The following is a 27,963-nucleotide window of genomic DNA, read 5'->3' as shown; positions in this document are numbered from 1 at the left end:
TGACCAGTATCAATTTGTCACGTCAAATGGAGGAGCCAAGTTGGTGTTTTGATTTAAAAACAAAGACATGACATTGTTTTCCTTTCTTCTAGCTGGAGCTAATCTATCACACATTTGGAAGGCATCATTTTAAAAAGACCACAGCAAACTTGGATTTGTTCCTCAGGAGGTTTAATGAAATTCAGTTTTGGGTTGTCACTGAGATTTGCCTTTGCTCCCAGCCTAGCAAGCGTGTTCAGCTCTTAAAAAAATTCATTAAGATCGCGGCCCAGTAAGTATCATCCACTTGGAGAGAGAAAAACGTTTGCGCTGTGTTTTCATTTTGTCCCCTTAGATTACACCTTAAAAAGAAAAGTGAGATATAAAATCTCCTTATGTACCAGGACCAACCAGAGGGGCGTAAGAATCACTGAACTCTTGCGAAAGATGTGTTTTGTCTAGCTTTTGTAATACTTGACACCAATATATAAATTAACATCCTGCAGCACTGATGCTCGAGTGAAAATCGTGACCTCTTTTTGCTCCGAACTACTCAGACTTCGTGCCTCCTTCCGCATAAACGACTCCTTCAGCAAAGTTCTGCACAAAATTCTGTTGGAAAGGCTGGGCGAGTCCAGGTCTAACTCGACACGTTCTTGCCAGTAGAGGGCAGTGGGGACATGCACGTACAACCGTGCATCCGACTCAGCTGGGATAAAATCCATAAAATGCATAAAGGCGAGCTAACCTGGTCCATGAAAATCATCTCCATAAACATCAGAAAAAGCAAGCATCTTATAAATATTCTATTTAACAGCACTTCATGGGAAACAATTTATTTACTGCAGGGGCCAGTTAGATTTCTCCCTGAAATGAATTTAATCTTCTCCTGCTATTTAGATATGCCTGACAGCCTCCTGTTTACTTCCTTGTTTTTGGTATCACCACAGTGCTAAAAATAAAATGCTAAATGCGGCTGTGGCTGTGGCTGGGAGACTTCTTTCTTTTCTCAACCCAGGGAGCTCTAGCACGGGAAGGTGGGGAGCACAAGTGACCCCAGCTGGGCAGTTTTCTTGAGCCAAAGAGTTTAGATCCCATACAGAGTCTGATTTCCAGAGCTAAACAAAGAAGCAAACGCTGCTTGACGTTTTACACATGTCAGCTTGCCAAATGCCTTGAATTATTTTGCCAGAATTTGGGAGTTCAACGGGATATCCAGATCTCTTGGATTCAAATGCTGGTATCTCCTAATTTGGAAAAACTGCCTTTTGAAAGAAAGATTTGGTAAAATGTTGCTTATGAATTTCTGGTTCAGAGTGTAGCCACTTTCCCCCGGAGCCTGAATAGGCTTATCGCGGGGAACAAATGCCTCCGTTTACTTGGAAGGAGATGCCTGGAAACTGTGACAGCATGTGCTTCCCTGCTAGCAGGAGCACATTCTCTCCTCACCTTAGCCTGGCAGTGCTGAGTGCAACAAGGGAGGAGAGGGGAGGTCTGCACACAGACGTGGAGACCAGAAAACCTTTGGGCGCCTTATCCTGCTGTTTCACAGGGCAACAGAGGAGAGCCTTTCAGAAACTCAGGAATTATTTTTTTTTAATGTCTTTGCCTTTCTTATCTCTCTTCCTTCTGATTATGGGTGGATTTGGCCTTCGGAATAAATTGGTTTATGTCATTTAACCTGCGCCGTCCTACACAGTAGAACTCTTCGCACAACCCAGCTGGAGAAGATTGCAGACTCAGAAACCAAGATCTACACGAATGAGATCTTAAACCTAGTGGCAGTTGGCATGTTTTACGTGATATTTTTAGAGAACGTCAGTATATTCTATTGAAGCTCTTTGACCTGCCCAGAACTTCGTGAAGTTGGGGGTCCAAATGTTATCCTCGCCTTTTACAGGTGAGGAGACTGAGGCAGAGAGAAATTTCGTGACTTACCTAAGGTGATAAAGTTAGTTGGTAACCAGAGCGGTGAGCAGACAGGCAGCCCTGCAGTCCTGCGTGTGCTTTCACGATCGCACAGATAGGACAAAGGCCAACATGTCCATGACCAGCCTCGCTGCCTGCAGTCCAGGGACTCCGAAGTTGCTCTCAGCCCCTGACCTGAGAGCCACCGCCCCCGGCCCATCGAAGGCCCCGCCTGCTTCCTCAGCGGTGCATGAGACACACCATATCTTCTCTAAATCTGTTTTCCCATTTCCATTTATGAATCACTCTGCAAGGAGTACACAGGCAGCAAATGCAACAATTAGCCTTTTGCGAAAATGCTAATCCAAAGAAGATTTAATTATGATGTAGTCAACTTAGATAACCATATTGATTTGTGGTAAAGGATTTGTGCTCCTTGCAAAATGAATCCTTCTTTCCCTTTGCAAGGAGCTGGTATAAAGAAGTCGAAGATTCCTTTTTTTTTTTTTTTTTTCTTTTTTTAAGTTAAACCAAGTACCTGGGCTAAATATTGCATTCTAATAAGAACCTTTGGTGTTGTTCCACAATATTCTTCCCAAATATATATTCATAAAAGCTAATAATGGCATAAGTACAGGTTCAAAATGCTCAGCTTCATCGACATTGGTAAAACAAAGTAAGGTCATTTTTTGGTCAGTTGTTTAGGTTATTAGCTATATAAGGATCATGATTTGTAAGTTGACATTTTTCAACAAATTAGAAGCATTTGCATGGCAGGTAGAAACCCTGACGGCTGCAGCAGTGTGATTTTCCTTAGTTCCCTCTCATGCTGCCAGAGCCTGAGGTGTCCGGCTTCAGCCTGAAAGTATGGAAGTCTCCAAGGACATTTTGCTTTCTCTCCTCCTAGCCCGTGAGATGTTTCCCTCCAGGTCCAACAAGGCTTTTAGCAAGCTCTGGGATTACAATAGCAATCCCTAGGGCAGGTGTCTTGAACTTCCTCCTCAAAACCTGAACGTAGATGGCCCAAACCATCACCTTCCTAAAATTACAGTGAGAAATCAAACAGCAGAACACGGTCACCCAAGTGGAACTTACACAGAGCATTAAATCTGTCGTTGCCTGCTCTCATAAAGGAGTCCTGCCGAATATTAATGACCATCAGAAAATAGAACTCTAATTTTTTTTTATCTCACTCAAAAGTGGCATTTTACTCCAGTATGTGCCTCTTGTGTTTCAGCTGTAAGGAGTACAAGAATCTGAATTCCTTTTTTGCCATCGTCATGGGACTAAGCAATGTTGCTGTGAGCCGCTTGGCACTAACATGGGAGGTAAGCTTCAGCTGAGATCCAGCTGCGAATTTGCCTGAAGAGTCAAAACACGGGCTCACCAGTGAGTCTTTTTTTTATAGAAATATCACTCATGCTTGTATAACAGTGGGAAAGGTGGGGCACTTTGAGGGAGGTGACCTGTCTCCTTTTGCCTCAGAGTGTGAATTTTAAAAGGCATTGGCCTTTTGTAGGGGGGGGAGGGGATGGGGGGGGTGTCTCAGCTTCCTGGACTATACAATGTAAATGATAATAAGTCTAGTTCCTAGGTATAGCATTTCTTGGATTACTTCATCTTGTTCATAGATCCTATTGTTCTCTGAAATGTCTGCTGCTTGCTTTTTAAATAAGCCTTATCTGTAATTAAGAGAGGACAGAAGATCCATTTTTATCCCAGTAGTCATTCTGCTCCTGGGAGAATTAACCAGAAGGCCAACTGTTTGGCCCAGCTGAGTGCCAAGCATCTCCTAACTACCTAGCAGACCTCTCTGTGTATGGAGGAGCAACAGTTGGCTAGAATTCGGTTTGGTGCAAAAGTTATGCAGGTGTGTTGTGAATTTCTGTAGCAAATACGATTAATGGTTTGTTGATAGTTGGTTATTTGTGCTAGGGAACAGCTTCATTTTTCATTAGCTAAGTACTCAAAATATGCCTGACCCCTTACATGTGGTATGTAGTCAAAGAAATATTAATCTCTAATGGAACATACACACGAAAATAGACTCTTTCTAAAAATAAAAAGGTACGTGTAAGTGGGACACGAAAAGAGAGCAAGGAGCAGGTAACACAGATCTTAATTTGCAATGCTGCTGTAAAAAGGCACCAAAGGCAGCTGTTGGCATCTCTACATGTTTTCCTTGAAACATTTTCTTCCCTACTTCCCTCCTGAAGCTGTTTTCTTTGTCTGTTCCTCCTCAATGTTTCCACTGTTTATAGGACAGGTCCTCACAGGTCCTTCTGTCTTGGGTTTCTCTGAAAATTCCCAGCAGATGCCGCACTCAACAGCTCATCCCCTGAATATAGGAATGAGGGAATTGGTAAGGCCTGCGTGCCATTTGGCTGGGTCATCTTCCAGCTAGTAAAAAAAAGTTAGTGCTGCCGATAAATGTAAGCAATGAAGCCAGGGTGCAAGCCTCCCCTTCTTGTAGCCCACAGCTCTTTGGAGATCTAGGGTTCCCTCTCAGAGAGTCTGCTTTCCCCAACTTGTTTCCAGCTTTTCACTCTCTCACGGAGTCCAGATGATTTGGCTGGGAAAATCAAAGAAGCCTCACGGGGTCCGGGAAGGCCAGATATAGGTGCACATACCAGCAGCTAGACATTAAGGCCGTAGCATGGGGGAAACACTCTCAGAATCCCCTTTCCTGGTCTAAAGAGAGAAATAGGAGGCTGCTTGGGGGGCGGGGGGGGGGGGGACAGGCAGCAAAGGGAGAGAGTTTATTGGCCAGTCCTTCATTCCACGGGGAGAGGAAGGAGCACAGCAGCCTGTGAGCTTGTGTGTCCGTCCTTGCGTATTGCTGGAAAGAGGAGAGTCACCTTTCATCATTCGTAAGCCTTTATCTCTTAAGGTGAGATGTAATTGGATCATTCTGTAGGAAGAGCTTTCATTCTTGAGCATCTTTGATTTGGGTTTATCTGCCCGGACTTGCCGAGACCCTCCCACATGCTTCCCACACGACAACAGCACGATGGCAGCAGGAGCAAAGTGGGAAATAGTGCTGCCCTCTGGGAACTAGAAAACACGCGTGAGAGAGTCGATGAACAAAACAGAAAACAGAGTGAAGCCACGCGGCAAAGGGAATGGTCCAGCATAGAGGAGAAAGACGCCTCTGAGATTAAGCCAGTGGGAGTAAGAACCCAGAGCCGAGTTTCTTGGCCTCAGTGGTGTTGACACTTCAGGCACGATCATTCTTCTTTGTTGTAAGGGGGGGGGTGGTGGGGGTGATGTCCTGGCCATGTAGGAGGCTTAGCGGCACCCCTGGCCTCAATCTACTGTATACCAGCAGCGCCTCTCCCTCCATCCACCCCAGCTGTGACAACAGGAAAGGTCTGTAGACATCACCAAATATCCCTGGGTGTGGGTACAAAATTGCCCCCAGTTGAGAACCCCTGCTCCGAAAGCATGGGATGTGGATAGGTAATAGTATTAAGACCCACATGTTTTATTACCATATGCACTCCGGCTTTTGACCCAAAAGTCAGCTAAGCACAGAACTAGAGTGATAGATCTAACCAAAAATGTCATTCGCGGGGCTTCCCTGGTGGCGCAGTGGTTGAGAGTCCGCCTGCCGATGCAGGGGACATGGGTTCGTGCCCTGGTCCGGGAAGATCCCACATGCTGCAGAGCGGCTGGGCCCGTGAGCCATGGCCACGGAGCCTGTGTGTCCAGAGCCTGTGGTCCACAACGGGAGAGGCCACAACAGAGAGAGGCCTGCATACTGCAAAAAAAAAAAAAAAAAGTCATTCGCTCCTAATTTTGTAAATTGTCTGTGTTCACGGAAAGTTATCGCCTAGCATGGTGATTTGGACACTCCATGGAGCATGAGACCCTTGTATCCCTTGATGCCCATCCCAGCCTTCATCACTTTGAACCTTTCTGCCTAAACGAGGATATCAGGTTTCCCTGAAACCCAACTTGAAAAGAGGCACTAGGACAATGAGTTTAGACATTATAAGGAGACTAGTTCCTAGAAACAAAATAAGATGGTTTACAGTGTTTAAATGGGAATATGACAAACCCATTCAGAGAAGAGAGAAAAAGAAGAGAGAGGAGCTTTTGGGTGGATTGCAGAGGCCTGATGGGGTGAGTCAGTTGTTGATGGTAGACTTCACTGCGTGAAGCAGAGCTGAGTGGGGAATTCAAGGCCCAGCACTTGGTCAGCACTTCCACGGTCTCGGGATGGGGAACATCACGCTGCTATGTCTTGGTGTGACCCTGTTAGAAAAGTTCAGCTTTACTGTAAGCTCAGGACCTAAGCAAAGTGAGAACCAATAGATTGAAAGATGATTCATCATTGACCTACGGTGTGAATGTGTGATATTGAATCATAGGCCAAAATATAACCATGAGAAATGACTAAATTGATAGAACTATCTATTTTTGTATTATAGCAAGGCAGAGAAATCCTGTGGGAGAAATGCTTGTGTAGGAAAGCATAGCGCATATGATAGAGGCAACAGGAAAGGAGGCAGGAGATGTGAATTACAGAGGCTCTGACCACCATCAGCTGTGTGCCTTTGGCATGTCATTTAATCTATGAGGTTTAATTTCTTCCGTCTATAAAACACAGGTTTAATCTAGTCAATTAAACATGTATCGAGCACTTACTCTGTACCTGACACTCTTTTAGGTCCTCAGTATATAGCAATAAACAAAACTGATAAAAATCCCTGTTCTCTTGTAGCTTTACGTCGTAGAGGAGGAGGAGGGTTGAGCCTAGGTAGTTTCTAAAACTGTTAATCCTAATATTCCCTGGTCTAAATTCCTAATTGCGGGAACGCGAGAGTTTAAAACAGTGGAGGGTTAATGCCAAACCACTTGTAGTCTGGGAATGCAGCCCTCTTTATGAATAACCCATTTCAGAAAACATTATAAAAGCAGTTAAGGCCAAAGCATCCATAGTTAGTTTTGGTTCAACTAGGTTAAGACTTCTGAAAGACGAGTTCTCTAAGATTATCCTCAAATGACAGGACAGATTACAGTCTGGCCTGTCTTAGAGATGTTTGATTAAGAGCCAAAAGTAATAATTTCCCCTAGAAATGGTAACACGATACGTATCTAGATGTTGAATCTGACTTATGAGTGTGGCATTTTCATTTCCTTAACAGAAACTGCCAAGCAAGTTCAAGAAGTTCTATGCGGAGTTTGAAAGTTTAATGGTAAGTGACAGTGGCTCCTTTATTCTGTTCACGGTCTGCATTAATCCAATTTCCGATTAGCTGAATTGAAGTTCTCATTTCAGAAATTTTATGTCCTTGTATGACTTTAAGAAGTTTATGATCCCATTTTAGTGCTGCTAAAACAAGCATGTCCGACTAATGAATGGCACCCTCAGGTGCTAACTTAAACAGGACTTCTGTCCCACATAAGGTCAATTTGTGTAACTAAGAAAAGCAGTGTAATGGGATCCTTTCCACCTAGCACAGGTTGGCTAAGGATTGGAAGCTGCATTTTCCTCGGCTTGCCAAAATTATTTTTCCCCATTGGCTGGGAGGTGTTAACGGACAGAAAAGGAGTGAGTGGGACTTGGCAGGAATGAGGGAGGGTTTCAGAGAAGGCAAGTCGGGACTGGCTATGCAAGGCAGGTAGGAGGGTGAGCTGGGCTCCCAGGAAGGAGGCTGTGCTTCAGGAGAAGGGGAATCTCGCAGCTGGGGGGTTGTTTTACATTTCAAATGGACTCTCAACGGGAATCTCTCCCCTGGATCCCTAGAGGCATATCTCCTGTTCAACGAAAAAAGGAAACAAAAAGTAAATTATTTTCATGTGATACAGGAAGTTGTTTTAAAACAAAAATCAGTTTAACTGAAGCCACCTTTCTTTTGTAGCTACACTCGATTCAAAACTCCCCGACTGGCAAATGACAAGGCCGGGTGTGTTGGGAGGTAGAGGGGGTGGTGCACGTGTCACTAGTCATTAACCAGGATCTCTTTGTTTCTCTGAAGGATCCTTCAAGAAACCACAGAGCCTACAGGCTGACGGTAGCCAAGCTGGACCCTCCTCTCATCCCCTTCATGCCTTTGCTCATTAAAGGTAATTCCAAGGAAATGCACAGGCCGAGTCAGTGGTGAGTGTGTGGGGAAGAAAATGAACAGGGGCCTAATCAGATTGACCTCCTTGGGAAGAATGATCCCATCTTTCCACCTTCCTCATCATCTCCTCTCAGCCCTGACTTTTCTGAAAGGGTTGGAAAGATTATTGGAGGAGCAGGGATGTGCACGGTTTGAAAGACTTGATAGTGCAACAGAGGGTCAGTTTGGAAATTTTACTAAGCTCAGGGAAAGTGCTTTAGAAACGTAAACACCTAACAAACATAAAAGGAACTATTATCGGCTTTTTTCAACTGCAGTGTCATGCAAATCCTCCAGCATAATCTAATGGTGCTCTTCTGGTTTCTTAGTATGACATATTTCTGTTAGTGATTCGAATGTGACTTTTATTTCTTTGCAGATATGACATTTACTCATGAGGGGAACAAGACATTCATTGACAATCTAGTAAACTTTGAAAAAATGGTACGTATGGTATTATAACCTTAACCATGATGTTTTTTAAAAAATAAAATTTGCACTTGTACTAATAAAGGAAATAATTTCCATATACGCTGCCATGTTAAAAAGCTAGTTACACATAAAGGAGCTGTGAAATATTCAGTTCAAATTGGCTACCTCTTTTAGTCTGTCAGTTCCTCTTTTGTGAAATTGAACAGTATTTGTGCCGCGGCTCACAGCAGCGGCTAGCTTTTATGCTGTGTGCTTCGTCCTTAGCTGCCTGTTGCTAAAATGCACGAATGTCCCAGAGTGACTTCCATGTCGTTGTGTTGTAAGGTTGGTGGAGCTAGACTGCCCCAGGATGCCTTTGAAATGTTCATCTGCTGAGGCTCACTTTAGTGCGTGTAGGTAAAAGGCAACCCTACAGAGGATCTTTATTATACAGTAGTCATCTGAGTGGGTATTGCTTATTCCAGTAAAGTTCACCCAAGTTCAGAGTGGGAACTTGAAAGTCTTCATAACCAAAAACAAATTTTTTTAAGTTAACAGTTGTGTGGAACTGGCACACAGTCACTATTTTCCAGCCTCCCCCCGCCCCCCCCCCCAAGAAAAGCATTAGTTACTTTGCAGTTCCTTATCTTCTGTGAAGCAATAAGGCAGGTCTTGCCAAAGCCTTTCTTTAGCGACATAGTGCATGTTCAGGAATGCTCCATTGTCTTCTAAATCCTTTGGCTGCAGCCCGCATGGATGGGGTGGTACGGTGTTATCTCTGTGTGGGTGAGAACGTGCCCGCGGTTCGCTTTGCAGTGATGGACGTGGCACTACAGGAAAAGCTCAGAGCTCGGAGTTCAGGAGGCACGAGGGTCAGTTCTCAGCTTCATCACTTTGTAGCTGTCCCTTAAGTTCTCCGTGGGTCAATTTCTCCAACAGAAAATGGGGATTCTTGACACACCATCTACCCCTGGGGATTACTGGTGGGTCCAGAGTATTTAAGGCTTCCTGTAAGCCACAGAGCGTTGTAAGCATTCTTATCAGAAAACTGTTCTAATTGTTTCCCGAAATCCAGCTACTGTGTGTGACTCCAGAATTCGAAACATCCCGCAGTCATCCTGTAAGGATCATACTTTGGGGATCATACCATTCAACTTTGGGGATGAGCATATTGCAAAGCCCAGCCTGGTAAAGAACTGCAGCAAGCGCTGAGCACTGTGTCCCGTGTCTTAAACTTCTTAGGAAATAGCACATGGGTCCACACTCCTCAAAGACACCCTGTACTAGAGGGTAAATATTTCTCAGCAGTCTTCTCCTCTACCCCGCACACCAAGGGTAGGGTAGGAACATCTCCACTACTGTGTTGGTTTAATCATTCTATGATCAAAGTAAAAACATTCTTTGCTCACTTATTAGTATGGAGAATTAAACATATTTTCCTGATTTCTCAAAAGAAAACTTGTTGTCCAGAAATGAAAGATTTAGCGAATAGGTAAAGAACCTCCCGGATCACTTAGGGGTGGCTAAGCCAACCATCTGACTGTAAAATATACATGTGCACAGAGGCGTAGAAGTCAGAGTTTCCTAAAGAGTTGACTGAGCTTTAGAACTTTTGATGGTTAAAGTTAACAGAACAAACAAGAACAGCAAAAATATCTGTCAAGGAGGATGAAAGCTGTTTTATCTGGGTTTTTAGATCTTGGTGTGTCTCATCCATAACCTGGGAAGGAAGAGTCAAGATCGTATTCAGTGGATGTTAAGGGAGTTCCCCTTCCCTGTTTCTGTACTTCGTGCCCACAGCAGTAGATTCTGACATACCTGTCAGTGAGGAGAGAGGTCCTTCACATCCTGCTCTGAGAAAGTCCACTTTCGATTGAAAGCAACTGTAGAGCTAAGACAGCGGTTCAGCTGCAACAATGGAAACCTAAGTTAGCCGTGGCTTAAGCAAGATAAGTCTATTCCTTTCGCACTTAAATGTCCAAGTATGGAAGCTCTGCTCCAGGAAGCAGTCAGGGTCCAGCCTTCTCCTGTCTTGCCATTTCACCATCCACATGGTCCAAGATGGTGGACCACCACCACCCCCGTTTCAGCTAGAGGGAAGGGAAAAGGAAAAACGTGAAGACCTGCTTCTTCCATGTAAGGATGTGACCTGGAATCGCACTCACCCCTTGCCTCACATTTTATCGGCCAGAAGAAACTTAGTCCCGTGAAAAGAAAGTTAGAATGTGTAGTCCTTATTTTGGGTATCTATGTGCCCCACTCAAAATTAAGGGGTTCTATCACTATGAAAGAAAAGGAGAGAAAGGATACTGAAAGAAGACTGTTAAGTTCTCTGTTCCAGCAGTGATCAATTTTACTTCATTTGATAAATCATACCATGAGAAAGTGGGATTTTACAGTTACCCTTCCATGAGTTAGGTGTTACTGAAAAATGAACTGGAATTCAAAAAGATTTGATTAGGTTCTTTAAACCGGGCTTAGACCACCTGGCACTTGTTGCCAACTTTCCAGCCTTTTCTCCCCATAAACTAGCCCACCCCTGCCCCCATACCACCACCACTTACAACTCCCACTAGTGGCTGGTGTTATTACTGCATTCCTGGGGAAGGATATGTCTGTCTCCCTTTTCAGGTTCATGTCCGTGCGGCTTCCCAGTCATTCATCGTGCTCACCAAGGTGGTAAGCAGAGCCGGCAGCCTTTGTGGGGCTGGTAGGCTGTACCCCCTGAGGGAGCCCCTGCCAGGGGCAGAAGTCACCAGGGTAGTCGGGAGCACAGATGTCTTTTCTTGGTGGCAACATTGCACAGTCACAGTGAACTACCATGCCAACCCTAAGTATTTTTATTTTGAACCTCTTCACCCTTGAGGTATGAAATGAGGATTAGAGAATTTGTTGCATATTGGTTTTCAGGATTTATGAGTATGAACAAAAGAGAATTCACACTCTGATCCTTATGCCAAAAAAAAAAAAAAAAAAGCAGACATTCTTTCCTTTGGGGGGAACATAAAGGAATATTCAAAAAAATGTTTGAATAAAGCCCTTTGTAGCTTTCTATGGCATACATGAATATTTATAACATTTAGGAAGTAGACTAGCAATGGATCAGAGGATAATATGCTGGCCGGCTGCCACTACCCCAGGCTGCATGAAGCATGCTGATAGCCACAGTTGCTGCTGTATTAGGAGGTTGGTTCTATTTCAGACACACCCATATTTAGGTGGATTTATTTATGAATACTATTTTAAGATAGTCATTTTATTTGGAAAGAGAAGCCTAAGGCAAACTTCTATACTTCTGGAAACAGTAACAGAAGCTAATTCATAAAGGAAGAGAAATGTTTTGAACCCTTATATTTCTGTATCACTAATCATGCCGTTACATTATTAGCAACAATTTGTCTTCTATCATCAATAACATTATTACAAGATTCACGGTTAGAGCACTGGACTTATATCAAGCTATGGAAAAAAGAATCTCCAAATAAAAATCCTTAAGTGTTCAAATCCACCCAATTCCCAGACCTCTCCAACACAATAGAAATCTACCAAAGGAGTTTGAAAGTTTACTTCTTTATATAGAATACATGAACTGGGCTAAATGCAGATTTTCCAAAGGCTATGTTTTTTCAAAGCAATTAAATATGTGTAGAGTGTCTAGGCAAAGAATTTTGCTAGGAAATATAAAGAAGTCCAAAAAGTAGTCCTTAGCTTTTAGGAGATTATATGCAGTTAAGAAAATGAAACATAAACACATGAAGTATTAAAAATCAATAAAAGGTATAAACTAGTTCAAAACAGTAATAAAAGAGATGTCAAAATGGAGAAAAGACAGTCTCTACAGCAAGTTGTGTTAGGAAAGTGGGACAGCCACATATAGATCAATGAGGTTAGAACACTCCCTCACACCATACAGAAAAGTAAATTCAAAATGGCTTAAAGACTTAAATATAAGGCATGACACCATAAAATTCCTAGAAGAGATCATAGGCAAAACATTCTCTGACATAAATCGTAGCAATATTTTCTTAGGTCAGTCTCCCAAGGCAATAGAAAAGGCAAAAATAAACAAATGGGACATAAACTTACAACCTTTTGCCCAGGAAAGGAAACCATAAACAAAATGAAAAGACAACTTACAGAATGGGAGAAAATACTTGCAAACGATGCAAACGACAAGAGCTTAATTTCCAAAATATACAAACCACTCATACAACTCAATAACCGAAAAACAACCTGATCAAAACATGGGCAGAAGACCTAAATAGATGTTTCTCCAAGAAAGACATACAGATGGCTAACAAACACATGAAAAGATGCTCAACATTGCTAATTATTAGAGAAATGCAAATCAAAACTACAATGAGTTACCACCTCACACTGGTCAGAATGGCCATCAAAAAGTCTACAAATAAATGCTGGAGAGGGTGTAGAGAAGAGGGAATCCTCCTACACTGTTGGTGGGAATGTAAATTTGTACAACCACTATGGAGAAGAGTATGGAGGTTCCTTAAAAAACTAATAGAGCTACCATATGATCCAGCAATCCCACTTCTGGGCATATATCCAGAAAAGATGAACACTAATTAGAAGAGATACACGCACCCCAGTGTTCATAGCAGCACTATTTACAACAACGAAAACATGGAGGCAACCTAAATGTCCACTGACAGATAAATGGATAAAGCAGATGTGGTATATACAGATATGTAAAATATTATATATATATATATGTGTGTGTGTGTGTGTGTGTGTGTGTGTATAGAATAGATTACTCAGCCATAAAAAAGAATAAATTAATGCCGTCTGCAGCAACACGGATGGACCTAGAGATGATCATACTAAGTAAGCCAAAGACAAATGTCATATGATATCACTTATATGTGGAATCTAAAAAAACGATACAGATGAACTTATTTACAAAACAGAAACAGACTCACAGACATAGAAAACAAACTTAGGGTTACCAATGGGGAAGCAGGGTTGGGGGAGGGATAAATTGGGAGTTTGGGATTAACAGATGCACACTACTGTATATAAAAAAGATAAACAACAAAGATTTACTGTATAGCACAGGGAACTATATTCAATATCTTGTAATAAACTATAGTTGAAAAAAATATATATTTACATATATATGCATAACCGAATCACTTTGCTGTACACCTGAAACAAACGCAGTATTGTAAATCAACTATACTTCAATTTAAAAAAGAAAATGTGAAAAAGCAAAACGCAAAGAGAGGTAACTTCCTGTATCAGAGGAAAATAAAACCATGTTAAATATAATCAAATCCAGACTTGTTACCCTGAGTCCCCATCCAGCCTCATCTCACACTTCATCTACACTGTATTCAGTCCAAGTTGGTGAGACCAACCTTCTTTCTTTTCCTTTCTGCCTCAGGGCCTTTGCACTAGCTGTTACCTTTGCCCAAAATTGTCTTCCTTCAGTCTTCACCACTCTGACACTTTCACATCATTCAGGTCTCAGCTCATGTGTCCCTCATCCAAGCAGTCTTCCCTGACCATCCTTCAAATATTCTTCTACCATCCACACCTCGCCAGACAGCTGGATCTCAACAGATAACCTTGCTTTGACAGCTGGTTTCACATTCTAAGATGATCTTTATTGCCTCTTCATTGCCTGTCTTCTCCACTAGAATGTAAATGTCCTAGACCAAGTATCTTATCCGTTTGGTTTCTCTAGCACCCAAAAAGGTGTCTGGCATATCATAAGTATGCAAGAAATACTTGAGTAAAAGTATTTGTTGAGTAAAAGAATAACCCAATTATATTCCGGTGTTGGACTTAGTGAGATAGGACAGTACACTAAAGCATTTATAAAGGAATTTATGTAACAAAGATTTAATCCAAAAGCATTTTCTATTTTATCAGAAAATCTGATTAAGCAGAATGTCCCAAGCATTTTATGTTACCGATACCTTACGCAAAATGGCTCCCTTAGCTTTCTGTTCCTCTGTCCACCCGCCTCCCTGTAGTGCTAATTGTGTCAGTGCTTCAGTGTCCTTCCCTGCGTTCAGAGACGCACAATATTTTGCAAGCTCCTGCACAGACACCTGAGCTGCCATGTCCCCATGGCCATTGTACGTACAATATACCATGAGCATCATGCCTGTTACATGCTTGTATCTGTATGTCACTCACCTCCTGGATATTAAAGATCCATAGGCCAGAAGAGGGGCCGGGGTTCTTCCTCAGGGATACGGTGAAGACTGGCTCAGCTCCTGGGCCCTTTTATCCTTTATCTCTGGTCCTCACCTTGCCTTTAATTCCACTTGGTTGCTGTCATGGGCACAGTCTTTGCAGGTGAGAGACAAATATATTTCTGGATATACAAGTGGAAAAAAATTCTTGTCCCAAATATATGAGGGTCTGAGTGAAATAAACAGAATGGTGTGAATGTGGTTTTACACATGGTAAGCAAGGAGTAGTTGACTGAGATCCTAGATTTGACAGGCATATGGACGGGGGCAGAGTCCAATGAGTAGGGGCAGAAAGAAGAAAAGAAAAAGCAATTTACAAACATTAAGAACAAGGAGGACAAAGATCTCAAGGGGCAACAGAAGGAAAGACAAAAACGTCTGAGGGCAGGCGTTTAGAAGATGCCTGACATCTGGGAGCACCTTCTCAAGGGACTTGGAGCAGAGAGCGAGCGTGGCCTAAGAAGAGACAGGCTCGTCTGGCAGCTGGCTGTGCGTAGGAGGTTGGGAGAAGAACAGTGCACGGTGGTGTTGCCTGGAGGGCCTGCTGGCCTGAACTTGAAAAATACACATGAAAGTCCACTCCCCTTCAGGGACAGGAGAGCTTAGACGGGGCACAAGAGTCTATACAGAGCTGGCCAGAAAAGCCAGAGACGGCTGGGGAGGCCTGGTGGGGCATCGACCATCTGGATAGGAGTGAAGGTGTAAGGTGGCCAGCCTGCCCCCGAGGGGAGGGTGCCACAGAAGGTAAATGGGGAGGCCTGGGCCCCGAGGACCCCATCTGAGAAGAGCCCCCTCTGACCCCTCACTGGATTCAAGGGGAAGGAATTACTTGCATCCGAGCTTGAGGGAGATTTGTGTTTGGGACCACAGCCTCAGGGCCTCTCTCCTGGGCCAGACTCAAGTGCGTACAGCTGGCCACTCCCTCTCTGGACAGCATCTTTGTGCCGGTCACTCTGCAACTCAGGCCCCAGGCAGGACATCTGCTTCTGAGTCGCTCTGTCTTCAGCTTGATAAAGAAATAAATACCTGACACAGTGTCCTTGGGCATGCACTGTCTACGCCTTCATCCAGATCAGACTCTCACCATCGGTCAGCTGTGCCGGTGAGCTGCCGAACAGGACAGGCCCGACGCCTGGGAAGTGCCCTTAAAATGGCTGTTCTTGTTAAGAATCATTCACCAGGTTGTATGCGAGTTCTTTGGACTCCTCTTGCAAATTTTCTGGAAGTTTGAAATTACTTCCAAATAAATACATAAACACTGAAGAAAAAGAAGAAATAAATACCTGAGGGTAGTTACAGAAGCCTTCTCTTGCTACCTTATTTTTCCTTTCTGAGCTTCCCCATGTGAGTTCACGTCCAGAGGGAGATTCAGCTTTCAGTTGGGTCCGCTTCTCAGCCCTGTAGATGAAAAACTGTATGAGCATATTAATTCTTGCAAAGAAGCTCTGAAAACCTGTACTTTGAATTAGTCCCAAGGCAAGTGGTGGCTGTGGGAAATTTGGGATGTGGATTCCCAAGGGGAAGCCTGGCATTCTGACTGGACCGCTTTCTCGGCTAGCATCCTCCAGGGCAGGCTGACGAGCAGACCCTAAGGTGGGGCTTCCCAGCAGGGGGTGGGGCTGTATCAGAGTCAGGTCAGGTGTGAAGAGGGGCTCACACTGCCCACCTGCACTGATTCAGGCGCCTTCTAAAGGAACACATTCCCCTCACTTTGCCCCTGAATTACAAATCACTGTTTTAACAAGCCAGTTACTAACAGGAGTGTGCCATAACCTCAGGTTTGCTGGGATAGGAAAAGAAAAAAGATGAGAAGCTCTGCTTTGGAGTGATCAGGTATTTTCCCACTGGCCTGGCTTGGTAGGAAAGTTGCCTGGTCTGCTCCAGGCAGGCCAGCGTGCTCTGGCAGCGCCACAAAGCCTAGGGTATAACTTTTGGCTTCATCCCTGCTGTGGCAGTTGGATAATAAAGCCTATGTCTTTTAACCTTAGTTTCTGCCAACCTTCCCTGGGAACAGCAATGAATAAACAGTCATCTGCTGTCAGAAATGACATGTGAGGCTTAAGCCTGCAGAAGAATAGAAAGACTAACCGGATGGCTTTTAGTGGAGATAAATGCAAAACCCTCCACTTTGGTCCAAGAAACCATCTGCACATCTATAGAGGAGGAAGCTCAGTGAAGAGGGCTGAGAGGTTTAATTCACTTTAAGTTCAGATGTCAGCAGTGTGGCTTTTTTTAAATCGTGGACTTCGATGTGTAGCATCATCTAGATCGAGGAAGGAAAATCATGTTTCTTCTGCATTCTGTGATTTGCTTAGGGTAGGGCACCGCGCTAGTCACTATCCACAAGATACCTGAAACTTATGAGAAACTGTTGAAGAAAGCGGGAAAATTTAGGCTGAACCAGAAAAGACTTGGGGGTGAAGAGATGTCCGTGATAGCTGCCTTCAAGTATTTAAAGAACTGTCCCCTTAAAGCGGAACTAAACACGTGTTGTGGCTCCAGAGCTCAGAACTAGGATTAGTGGGGTGAAAAGCAAAGGGGTATAGGGAGGGTGGGAGGGAGGCACAAGAGGGAGGGGATATGGGGATATATGTATACATATAGCTGATTCACTTTGTTGTACAGCAGAAACTAACACAACATTGTAAAGCAATTATACTTCAATAATGATGTGGGGAAAAAAAAGGGACTTGGACTCAAAATGATAAAGAAATGTCCAGTAGTCATACATGTCTAAAACTGCAAGGGGCTGTCCTTGGAGGTGATGAGCTCCTCGTTGCTGATGCCTTTAAACAGTGGGGAGCCATTATTTGTAGGCAGGCTTTGATGGCCTTAGGCCCCTGGAGACAAACGAAGAAGGGGCCTTCTGAAGTCTCCTTCCGCAGCCCCAGGAAAGCACCTTGTAGCTGTTAGCAGCATATTAAATATTGCACGTGTCAGTGGGTGCAAAAGAGGGTGGGGTTAGAAATAACAAGTTAACCCTTCTTTGGCCTTGTGAAAGCATTCTGTAACTGCACTGACCAGCAGTGCTAGTAGAGTCCGGGTGCTGTTACTAAGGGTTTACATATTACATTATTGTGTAGCCACCTCAAAGGGAAAGAATGGGCCTCATTGCAAAGCCAGATTTGGATTGCAAAGTTAAACTGAAGTTATCTTTGAGTACAATTAAAAGGGATACGTCAAAATTAAAACCACTGTTAAAATTAATCAAAGATTTAGAAAGGTAGAATGAACTCCAGAGCTGGAAATTACTGATTTAAACAATTGTTCTCACGTTTTAAACTACATAATGAACTAAAAATTATGAAGCCTCAGAGTATAGCTGTAAAGAGCAGTCCAAAACCAAAGTCAGAATGAAATGTTTTAGCTTTCAGAACTGAAAAGCAGAACAATTACTCCCTACAAAATGGTATAGGAAGAGGTTTCTGACCCCTGCTAATTGTTTTATTATTCTTTGGAGGGGCACACTGGCAGCATTTCCCAGGGTTTTCAGTAATTACACTCCATTCAATATCTGAAGAATTACAATAATTCTACATGGAATATACTTGTGCCCTTCAAATGCAAAGCCCTTGGAGAAGTGAAAAAACAACTTAAAGTAAATTAGCAGGAAAATTATCGTAGTTACTGTTTATTTCAGGGCTCCATATATCAGAGGCTAATTATACATTGTATGTTACATTTTCTTGGAGGTATTTGTAATATATTTCTCATGCTGATCACCGGACGTCCTGGTTTGCAGGAACCTTTATGAAAGTGAAGTTCTAACTTTTCCAAGTGCCTCTTTGTATATGAGAAATTACCCAGCGCAGACAGATGTCACTTGGTGCATGCCACAGGCCTCAGAGCAGTAGTATTTAGTGAGGTATTATGAATGTTCACCTGTACATATTTGTAAAGTTCCAACTCTTCTACGAAAAAAATTTCCCTGCCAAATAAGTTGATTTTTTTTTTTTTTTTAACACTGCATCAGTTTTCTCGGAGCCATTTTCTATATTTTGGCAAGCCAAGGTTCCAGGAGAGAAAAAAGCAAGGACTGGAATTAAATAGCCACTCAGAGATTAGAAAGTCTCTTTTCCTGGCTGGAGCCTTAACACATTTTCTGCTAGTGTTAGAATTAATCCACCATCTCTGCGGGACTGCCTTGAGAGCAAAAGTGTCCTGAGATGTTACACAGAGACTGGGGGTCCCCATGTCCTGAGAGGTTACACAGTTACCCTTAAAATACCACGAGCAAGAAATGTACATGGTGACTCAGAAACAGTGCTTCAGTCTCACTGATATTTTTCCTTACTTTTCTTGTCCTTCATTTCTTTCTTTCTTTCTTTTCTTGTTTTTAACTAAGTTGAGCACAGTTCAAAAGGTTTCCTTATAAGTTTTTATGGCAACCAAAACTTAGAAACTGAGATCGCTTAATGACAAAATTAAAAGGTTAAATAAATTATGATCCATCCACGTGACTGAATACCTGCTTATTTAAAAAGGATTTTAAAATGCAAATGGCATGGAAAAGAGTCATAATGCCATATGAAAAGATTCAGATCAAAACAAACATGTATGTTATGACTTCCGTTTTTTGAAAAACATGCTTATGTATTTTTTAAAGTATTAGAAGGAAATGTACCAAAATATAACTGAAGTTACTGTCTGAAACGATATTCTAAAATATGCATGTTAGTGTTATAATCAGGAAGGATGAAGAAGGAAGGAGGGAAGGAATCACATAATTAAGGTGAACATTAAAACACACACTTTTGCTGGAAGATGAGAAAGGTTAATCATGCATAGTGTATAGGAAAAATGTGGCCATAGAATATCTATGATTGTTCCATGAATATCATCGAACACCTCATTATTGAGTCCTGTTTACTGTGAGGAACTTGACAAGCTAACCATTCTCCAGATCTAGAATAGTTACAAATTCTCTTGCAAATTCACAGTGACCTCAGGAAAGGATGGTAAAAACGAGTCCTGAGGAGTAAGGTCCATTTCTCAGGAACGACAGCCTGCTTTTTACATCTTGAGGAACAAGCAATTAGAGGAGAGTTATGCCACTAGTATTCCTCACCTGACAAATACCTTGTATGTGTGGGAGGGGGGCATGCGGGGGTGGGTGCCTCTTTCAAGTGATTAAACAGGTTATACATCAACCAGCTGCCTCCAGATAATCCACATCTCAGAACCTGCTGTTTCTCGTGGTCCCAGGTATTGCTGAAATAAATAATGGTTTGTTTCTTTTTTGGATTCTACACTAAGTTTACCTGCATTTCAGTTTTTCTTTTTATTCTTTTTAGCGCATGATTGCAAATACTGCCAGAACGGTGAGATACTGCAGGAGCCAACCCTTCAGTAAGTTAATGCCGCTGCAATATGGATCTTGGCGGCTAAGTCCTTTTCAGTGAGGCTACTGAGACATTCTAGAAGTCTGGACAATATTTGATGGTGTCAGAGACCCTTTGGACCACGAATCCCATGGGATAGGGGCCTTGCATTTAAAATAACCATAAGAATATTATTTTATGAATGAACTTAGAGAATTCATCTGCTCTTCACAGAGTGGATAGACAGCTAAGGCATGATTGCCAACAAATCCTGACTCTAACCAACTCTCTTTATGACTCACTGCTTCATGTTGAGAAACTCACATCAACTCGTAATGACTCATTCTGTCGTTTATAAACTGGGAAAGACAATATTTATTGTCTCTTGGGGTGTTGCGAGAAGGCATCAGTGTCTATAAGCACATGTGTAAAAGGTCCCACAGCAGGAATTCATATTATATTTCTAGAATTTCTAGGTGAATTAAGGTGCTTTTCTTAAATCTGTACAAAAACTGGTATAATACAATGCTTTAATATAAAAGCGTCGCTAATAATAAATAGCAAGTTTAAACTGTTGGGAGTTAAGTTGCATCATCGCAGCAGATCACCCTGCCAGGCCAGTGCTACTGTCTCCTCTGGACTGGGACTTTGGGCAGGGGCTGGAGCTTTGGTTCCCTCCAGCTGGTCTGGGAGTGAGAAGGTAGCCCCTATAAAGTTTTGTACTAATAACTTCATTGTATGAGTCATTGAAGTCATTGGGCTCATTAACTTAACATGATAATTTGACATGGACATGACTTCGAGGCTACCAGTACCATCCCCTCCAATAAACCTAGTGCCCAGAGACTAAAAGCTTCTTGTTTTATTCATCAGAGCTATCTTTGCTCTTCCTAGCACAGGACTGGGCCAAAGCGAGGGTCTGCTAACACAGGATACCAGAACTGCTAAACATTCATTTTTTAATGCCCGGGGGGGGAAATCTAGGAAAAATAGTCTTGACTTGGGGAGCAGGGTCTTTAAAAACTTGATTCAAATGATTATGCCTCCTCTTCCTTCCAAAAGGTGCAGGCTTGCACCTCATCAACTGATCTTATGTGGATTCTGCCAGAATTAAAGTCTCTCATATCTCTTCATCTAGTGATTTACTATATGTATAAAGACACGATCATAAGGCAGTTATACAAGTGAGTATGAGAATATATAAGTGATGCCAGTCTACACAACAAAGGTTTATAACCTAGAATCCATGGCCCTTCAGGGGGTTCTAGGAAATTCCTGAAATTAAACACAAATGCTGTGTGCCTAAGAGGGTTCAAAGCCTTGAGAAGGTTCTCCATGAGGTCCAAGAACCAGAGAAGAACCAAGATAGAATATATTTTGTTCTATAAACTTCTTCGGAAGTAAATCCTACATTCTCCTATATCTCCTAGAGACATGGGGGGAAATTTTATATATACAAATCTCCACTGCATTTGTTGAAGTTATCAGTAACTGCTGGTAAACAACAGCTGCTTAGCTCCGAAGTCAAAAATCTATAGATAAAGCTGTAAGAATAGATTCATAAACATTGTGGGAATATGTACAGTGTAATTACAGTATATTGTAAATGTAGAGTACACTGCCAGTGACAAGCGAGGGAATTAAACACTGTGGTATTATTTATATGTGATAATTATACTGATGAGTTTCTTCTTAGAGCAAGTGGGGGCCTTTGTATCTTTTCTCTGCTTTTCTGTGTTCAGACCTGCAGCACTCCCCCTTCGCCCCTCATGCAGATGGCATTCTAATTGTCTTTGGGAGTGGTGTGTGGATCTAAAGAGAACAGATGGACTGCAGAAGGCAGTGTGCTATGGCGGAAAGAACACTGGTCCAGAGTCCAGGCTGGCTTGGCCACTCCCAGTGTCCCACACCAGGGATCCACAGGGCAGAGGCCATCCAGGGACCATGGCCAAGGTGTTGGATCGAAACGGAGCTTTTTTTCCCTTTTATTGTGAAATAATGTCACCATTCAAAAATGGAAGAATTCCCAGAGAAGAAATCCAGATTCCTCATTTCTCTAGAAAAAAAAGGAAGATCCAGCAACTCAGGGTGCAGATCCCCACATGGCGTCAGCATGCAAGAGCTGCGTAGTCACTTCTGAAGGGAACTGTGTTTCCAGTTCACCACTGTCGAATGGCCTTCCTCATTCATGTCTATTCTCTGTGTAGGGATCTGAGCCTTTGATTCTTCTTTCAGCCTAGTTTTAGGGAAATTGGTTAACTTCAGATAGCTCTGCTGCTCGAGTGCTTTGGGGAGTGGATGAGAATAGAATAGTAATTGGGATTTCAGAACAAACAGCATCGGAGAATTGAAGGTCGGGCACAAGTCATGCCTTCAGCCCGAGTTGATTTTTCTTTTTTTTTTTCTGAGTATGGACAGTCTCTAAGAACACACAATCTATGCAATAATGCTGTGTATTGTATGCAAGTAATGAGGGGAGTTGGACTTACTAGTCTCACACTTGCTTGCTTCAGTTCAGCCCAGGTGTTAAGTGCTTTTGTTAGGAGCTAATGAAAACTATGCCATTAGTCCTCATCTGGATCAAAGGGAGTGTGAGACACAGGTGGGATGGCAAGGGCAAACAATTTTAATGTACAACCAGGGCTGTCAGGCGATGCTTTCACTTTTATTTGGTGCCTTTTTTTTTTTTTTTTTTTACAGTATGTAATGCAAAGGAAAATGATCAAAATATGTGATTCCAGGGACGAATAGGGTGGGAGGGAGGAGATGGAACATCCAAGTAGAAACATTTCAATGAATATAACATGTTGAAAGGTCTTGATGGAACCCAGGAATTTATGATAAATGTAAAAGCTGGAGTAAGTAAGGCTGTATCTTATATCCATATATTATGCAATGCTAATCCTGCTCTTTTCTCTTTCAACAGATCCTGATGCAGCTCAGGCTAATAAAAACCATCAGGATGTCCGGAGTTATGTACGACAATTAAATGTGATTGACAACCAGAGAACTTTATCACAGATGTCACACAGATTAGAGCCTCGTCGACCATAGACATTTAAAGTGCTCAGAACAACGGTTTGCGTCCAGTCCACAATCTTTCAAAAATGCCATGTATGCTAGTACTCACTGTATTGTCACTAGAGAACTCTATAAAACAAGCAAAAACCCATCCTGAGACATCTCAGTGCTGCATTCAGCTTACCAGCGTCATGACAAAAGAAGAAATTCTTTGACTTGCACACAGCTTGCACACACTAGCTTAGGAATCCCCCGTTTGTAGTCACCGTATTTTATTTCCAGTTGTGCCATCTTCTTTGCTGAAACATAAAATAAGACCCACATGAAGAGTATGGCAGAAATATCATTGTCAAGAGAAGTATCAAGCTGATATATTTTTCTAGGAGTGTTTACAGGATGAGATGTGCTACAAATGGTATTTATTTGCCTGCATCATTGGTGGTATAGCTTCATAATTTCTCACTCAACATTTTGATTTGAGCATGGAGTTTTTGGAAGGGGTTGAGGGATCCGTGTAACTCCAAATTAGAGACTGTATTCTTCCATCTTCATAGTTTTACCTCTGAAGGAACTGCACCTGACCACATTACTACAAAACATTCTGGCTGCTTATGTAATTTAGGGAGGACTGGTCTGTAATTTCTGAATGACATATAGAATAATATTTATGTTTACAATGTAACTTTTTTAAACTTACAAATCAGGAGTACATATATAAGAATTCCACTGAGAAACTCCAAGGTTCTTAAAATTGCTAGCGTTAAGATTAAAATAAAAAAAAAAAGACACTTCAAAAGAGCACAATATTCAGAAAACATTTTTCAAAATTATTTTCCTGGGCATTAAAAAAAACCTTTACTATTGGCTAATTATTGTTACTGATTTAAAAAAAACCCACATATTTTCTGGACTTAAATGTTATCACAGATATCTTAATTTTCAGCAATTGTTTTGCACTTTCAGATAGATTGTAAATAGTTCATTCAATCAATGGTATAGAGTTATTTATTTGCTACATGATAGATATTGTGCCAAATAATTACTTTTTATTTATTTTATTTAGTATGTAATTTTGGAGTACATTTTTTCCTGTTTTCACAATTAGGCTACATTTAATGTGTAGGAATTGTATGTATGTATATCTTCTGTAAATAACAGCTACTATCTTCATTAAATATAATTGTGACAAGAAAAGGTGTGTTGTTCTCAATTCCTATAATATGGGAGAGATAACCATCTGGTATGATGGGATCCTGGATTTCTTTTAACTGAAATAAAATTCACATACTCTAAAAGTCACCTTTTTAAAAAGTGTACAGTTTGGTGGTTTTTAATATATTCGTAAGATTGTTCAACCATCATCACTATGTAATTCCAGAATGTTCTCCTTATCCCTTAAATAAACGCCATACCCATTAGCAGCCACTCCTCATTTTCATCTCCCACCAGTCCTTGGAAACCATTAATCTGCTTTCTGTCTCTGTGGATTTACCTATTCCGGACATTTTGTTTAAATGGAATCATATAATATGGAGACTTTTGTGTCTGGTTTATTTCACTTAGCGTAATGTCTTCAAGGTCCATCCACATTGTAGCAGGTATCAGTACTCCATTCCTTTTTATAGCTGAATAATATTCTATGATATGGATATACAACATGTTGTTCGCCCATTTATCAATTAATGGACATTTGGGTGGTTGCCACTTTTCAGCTATTAGGAATACTGCTGCTATGAAGAGGCACGAGATTTTAGAGCTGCCTGTTATGGGTCCTACACAATTTCTCAGTGATTTAAGCAATTCGTATACTATCTGATGAAAAATTTTCCAAAATTATTTAATTTCCAGACCCATGTCTGTTTTTTAATGTCAGCATTTTCCAGAGTGTATTCCAGGCTATAATCTCACAAGTTCAGTAGAGAATGGACTTGAGGACACAGGGAGGGGGAAGGGTAAGCTGGGACAAAGCGAGAGAGTGGCATGGACATATATACACTACCAAACGTAAAATAGCTAGTGGGAAGCAGCTGCATCGCACGGGGAGATCAGCTTGGTGCTTTGTGACAACCAAGAGGGGTGGGATAGGGAGGGTAGGAGGGAGGAGATATGGGGATATATGTCTACATATGATTGATTCACTTTGTTGTACAGCAGAAACTAACACAACATTGTAAAGCAATTATACTCCAATAAAGATGTTAAAAAGAAACCTCACAAGTTCATAAGCTGTTCCTCCCAAAACACGCACAATTGCAGAGGAAAACACAAAACCAAGATGACATCTTCAAAAATTTGGGAACGATAATATAATATACCCCCTTAGAAATGATTCCCAGTGTTCATTAACATATTCAAGGCTCTGAGAAGTCCTGCTGTAATCCCTTTTATAAATTTATTTATTTATTTTTGGCTGTGTTGCGTCTTCGTTGCTGTGTGCAGCTTTCTCTAGTCGCAGTGAGCGGGGGCTACTCTTCGTTGCAGTGCACAGGCTTCTCACTGCAGTGGCTTCTCTTGCTGCGGAGCGCAGGCTCTAGGCGTGCGGGCTCAGTAGTTGCGGCACTTGGGCTTAGTTGCTCCGCGGCATGTGGGATCTTCCCGGACCAGGGCTCAAACCCGTGTCCCCTGCATCAGCAGGTGGATTCTTAACCACTGCGCCACCAGAGAAGTGCCTGTAATCCCTTTTAACATCCGCAGTTAAAGGCCTCTTTGAGAAACACTAAGGCAGCCAATGTCTTTCTGTGTTCATTTATGTAATCATTCAAGGTCCCCAGGTACAGGGATGGTGTTTTATGTGATGTTACGCCTCCCATCCAGAGTCGGACACAAAGCCTAGGATTTACTAGAGAATAAAAAAAAGTCACTGAATAAATTTTATTGAAGTCATTATTTTTCAGCATTTTACTATCTCATAGACCTCAGTGTCAGCTGCAAAGTTTCCCTTATATGATATATAATGATTTTCCACCATTATGTAGTTCTCCTTTCCTTAGAAAATTTTAAAAGCTGACAAATTAAGCTTGGGCATCCTTGCTCTTGTTTACTCTTCCTTACTCCTTTCTTACTTAAAAGCTGGTATCCTACATGACAGCTTCTTTTCCCCAACTCCATGGTGACTGACCCCTTATGACCTTATTTTAATATAGTTTCCACATTATTCAAAATTAATACATATTCTCCCATGTATATTCCCCTTGGTCTTCCAAATGAGAATAAGTATTGCTTTACTTAATAAAGATAAGAGATTTTTAATTATGTCTAGCTTCTTTGAAAATGCATTAAACTCCATTATTCAAGGTACTGATGGTGAAGTAAAAGAATTCACACAGTAAAAATGGAGAGTAGTAGCCAAACAACTCTTCCTGAAGCTGGAGATGCAGTTCATATTTTAAAACTTGCAAACAAGCCCAGAGAAAATGAGATGCCTACAGGGTCACAAGAAGGATAATGAGGTTTGCTGGAAGATATAAGAAAGAAGAAAGAATGTTTTTACCAAAAGCACCTGTAGAAAATTATACATTTAAGTGTTTCACATACCTGCTTAGCAAGGTCACTGGCACAGTGTACAGGAGCTAAGCTTTTCCAGCAGTTTTTGAATGCCATGCAGGTTAAATAGATTTCTCCTGAATTCAATGGTATTTCCTCTGAAATATGAATGAGGATCAATAACTACCAGTGTGAGAAACTTAAATGTCATTCTGGTTTCAAGTTGTACTTATAATTTTTTTTTGAAAAATCAACATAGAATATGCAGTGTTGTAAAAATGAACCCCTACCTTGAATAGCTTTCTTTTTGCTGTCAATCTAAAATGTATTACATCTCTTGGGCTTCCCTGGTGGCGCAGTGGTTGGGAGTCCGCCTGCCGATGCAGGGGACACGGGTTCGTGCCCCGGTCCGGGAGGATCCCATGTGCCGCGGAGCGGCTGGGCCCGTGAGCCGTGGCCGCTGAGCCTGCGCGTCCGGAACCTGTGCTCCGCGACGGGAGAGGCCACAACAGTGAGAGGCCCGTGTACCGCAAAAAAAATAAATAAATAAATAAAAATAAAATGTATTACATCTCTTGCTGTGAAATAATCTTAATTTTCTCTATGTGTCTTACATGGAGAAGAATGTATTCGATGGGCAGGTCACAGCATCAATGACTTATAAACTGGAGAAGAATCTTTGACTTAGTTTGATACTGTTAGTTATCTTTCTATTCATTCATTCATTAGCCAATAATGATTGAGGGGCTTATGAGTGAGTGCCAGGCCCTCTAGGAGCTCAGGATTCAATGTGAGAAAAGCTAGAGGATCCCTGTTCTCTAGAACTTATCACCTATTGGGAAAGACAGAAGAGTAATCAAATAAACAAACAAACAAATATAAAATCACTTCCAAGAAAGCATGTGGGGTTGCCAGAACATGTAGTAAGAGGATTTAACCTGATCTGAGGTGAGGAAATGTTTTCTGTGCAGGAACAGTTGACCTGAACTCTGAAGGAGGAAAATGCTAACTAAGCAGAGAGAGGAGAGAATATGTTCTAAGGAGGAAACAACCTTGGCGGCACGAAGAACTGACGGTGGAAAGCTCACTGTGGAAGAGCAGAGAGAGCAAGGGTGAGCAGGCTTCAAGGTGTGCTGGAGACCTAAGTTGGGCTCAGCGTGTGCAAAGCCTTGCAAGGCCTTTTTAAGGAGCTTCATCTTTTACCCCAGAGCAGTAGGAAGCCCGAAGTGCTAAAGGCAGGGGGAGTTGCATTTCTAATGGCAGCCCTTACGGGGCAGGGCCATTGCTTTATGATCCCTCACTGTGGATGCCACATGTGTCAAATCTAATTCCTTAATTACTTATAATGCAGGCTTAAAAGGTAGGGCAGAGGGAATTGTGCATAATGGCAAATATTAAAGAGCAGTGGTAGACCCAGAACCCACACAAACACTCTTCTTCCTCCTTACTTGGTCTACACTGGGCCACTTTTTAATTTTTTGTTGTGGCAAAATACACATAACATAAAAT

The 27,963-nt window shown here is 42.0% G+C and overlaps 1 protein-coding gene and 1 long non-coding RNA gene across 5 annotated transcripts in view; one reads left to right on the top strand and one right to left on the bottom strand.

The window, feature by feature from the left end:
- The window catches only part of RAPGEF4 (Rap guanine nucleotide exchange factor 4), a 318,960-nt gene extending 294,795 nt beyond the window's left edge, over window positions 1–24,165 (top strand). For all 4 annotated transcript variants that reach the window (XM_029224814.1, XM_029224810.1, XM_029224813.1 and 1 more), the window contains 7 exons: window positions 93–271; window positions 3,125–3,215; window positions 7,038–7,088; window positions 7,872–7,959; window positions 8,377–8,441; window positions 19,924–19,978; window positions 22,877–24,165. In XM_029224814.1, the coding sequence (XP_029080647.1) occupies window positions 93–271; window positions 3,125–3,215; window positions 7,038–7,088; window positions 7,872–7,959; window positions 8,377–8,441; window positions 19,924–19,978; window positions 22,877–23,004 (657 nt within the window). In that variant the 3' untranslated portion in view covers window positions 23,005–24,165. The remainder of the gene's footprint in view (window positions 1–92; window positions 272–3,124; window positions 3,216–7,037; window positions 7,089–7,871; window positions 7,960–8,376; window positions 8,442–19,923; window positions 19,979–22,876) is intronic.
- Window positions 24,166–25,526: 1,361 nt separating this feature from the next.
- LOC114896456 lies at window positions 25,527–26,833 on the bottom strand. Its single transcript, XR_003793814.1, has 3 exons — window positions 26,745–26,833; window positions 26,506–26,612; window positions 25,527–25,810 (listed from the first exon to the last, which is right to left on the bottom strand). It is a non-coding gene; the product is annotated as an uncharacterized LOC114896456 (long non-coding RNA).
- Window positions 26,834–27,963: the final 1,130 nt, after the last annotated feature.

Source organism: Monodon monoceros, unplaced genomic scaffold (genome assembly GCF_005190385.1).
Source record: "Monodon monoceros isolate NGI ecotype Baffin Bay Population unplaced genomic scaffold, NGI_Narwhal_1 Super_Scaffold_16, whole genome shotgun sequence".
Lineage (NCBI taxonomy): Eukaryota > Metazoa > Chordata > Mammalia > Artiodactyla > Monodontidae > Monodon > Monodon monoceros.
The sequence above is the reverse complement of the archived record's forward strand: the minus strand, read 5'-3'. Positions and strand labels throughout refer to the sequence as shown.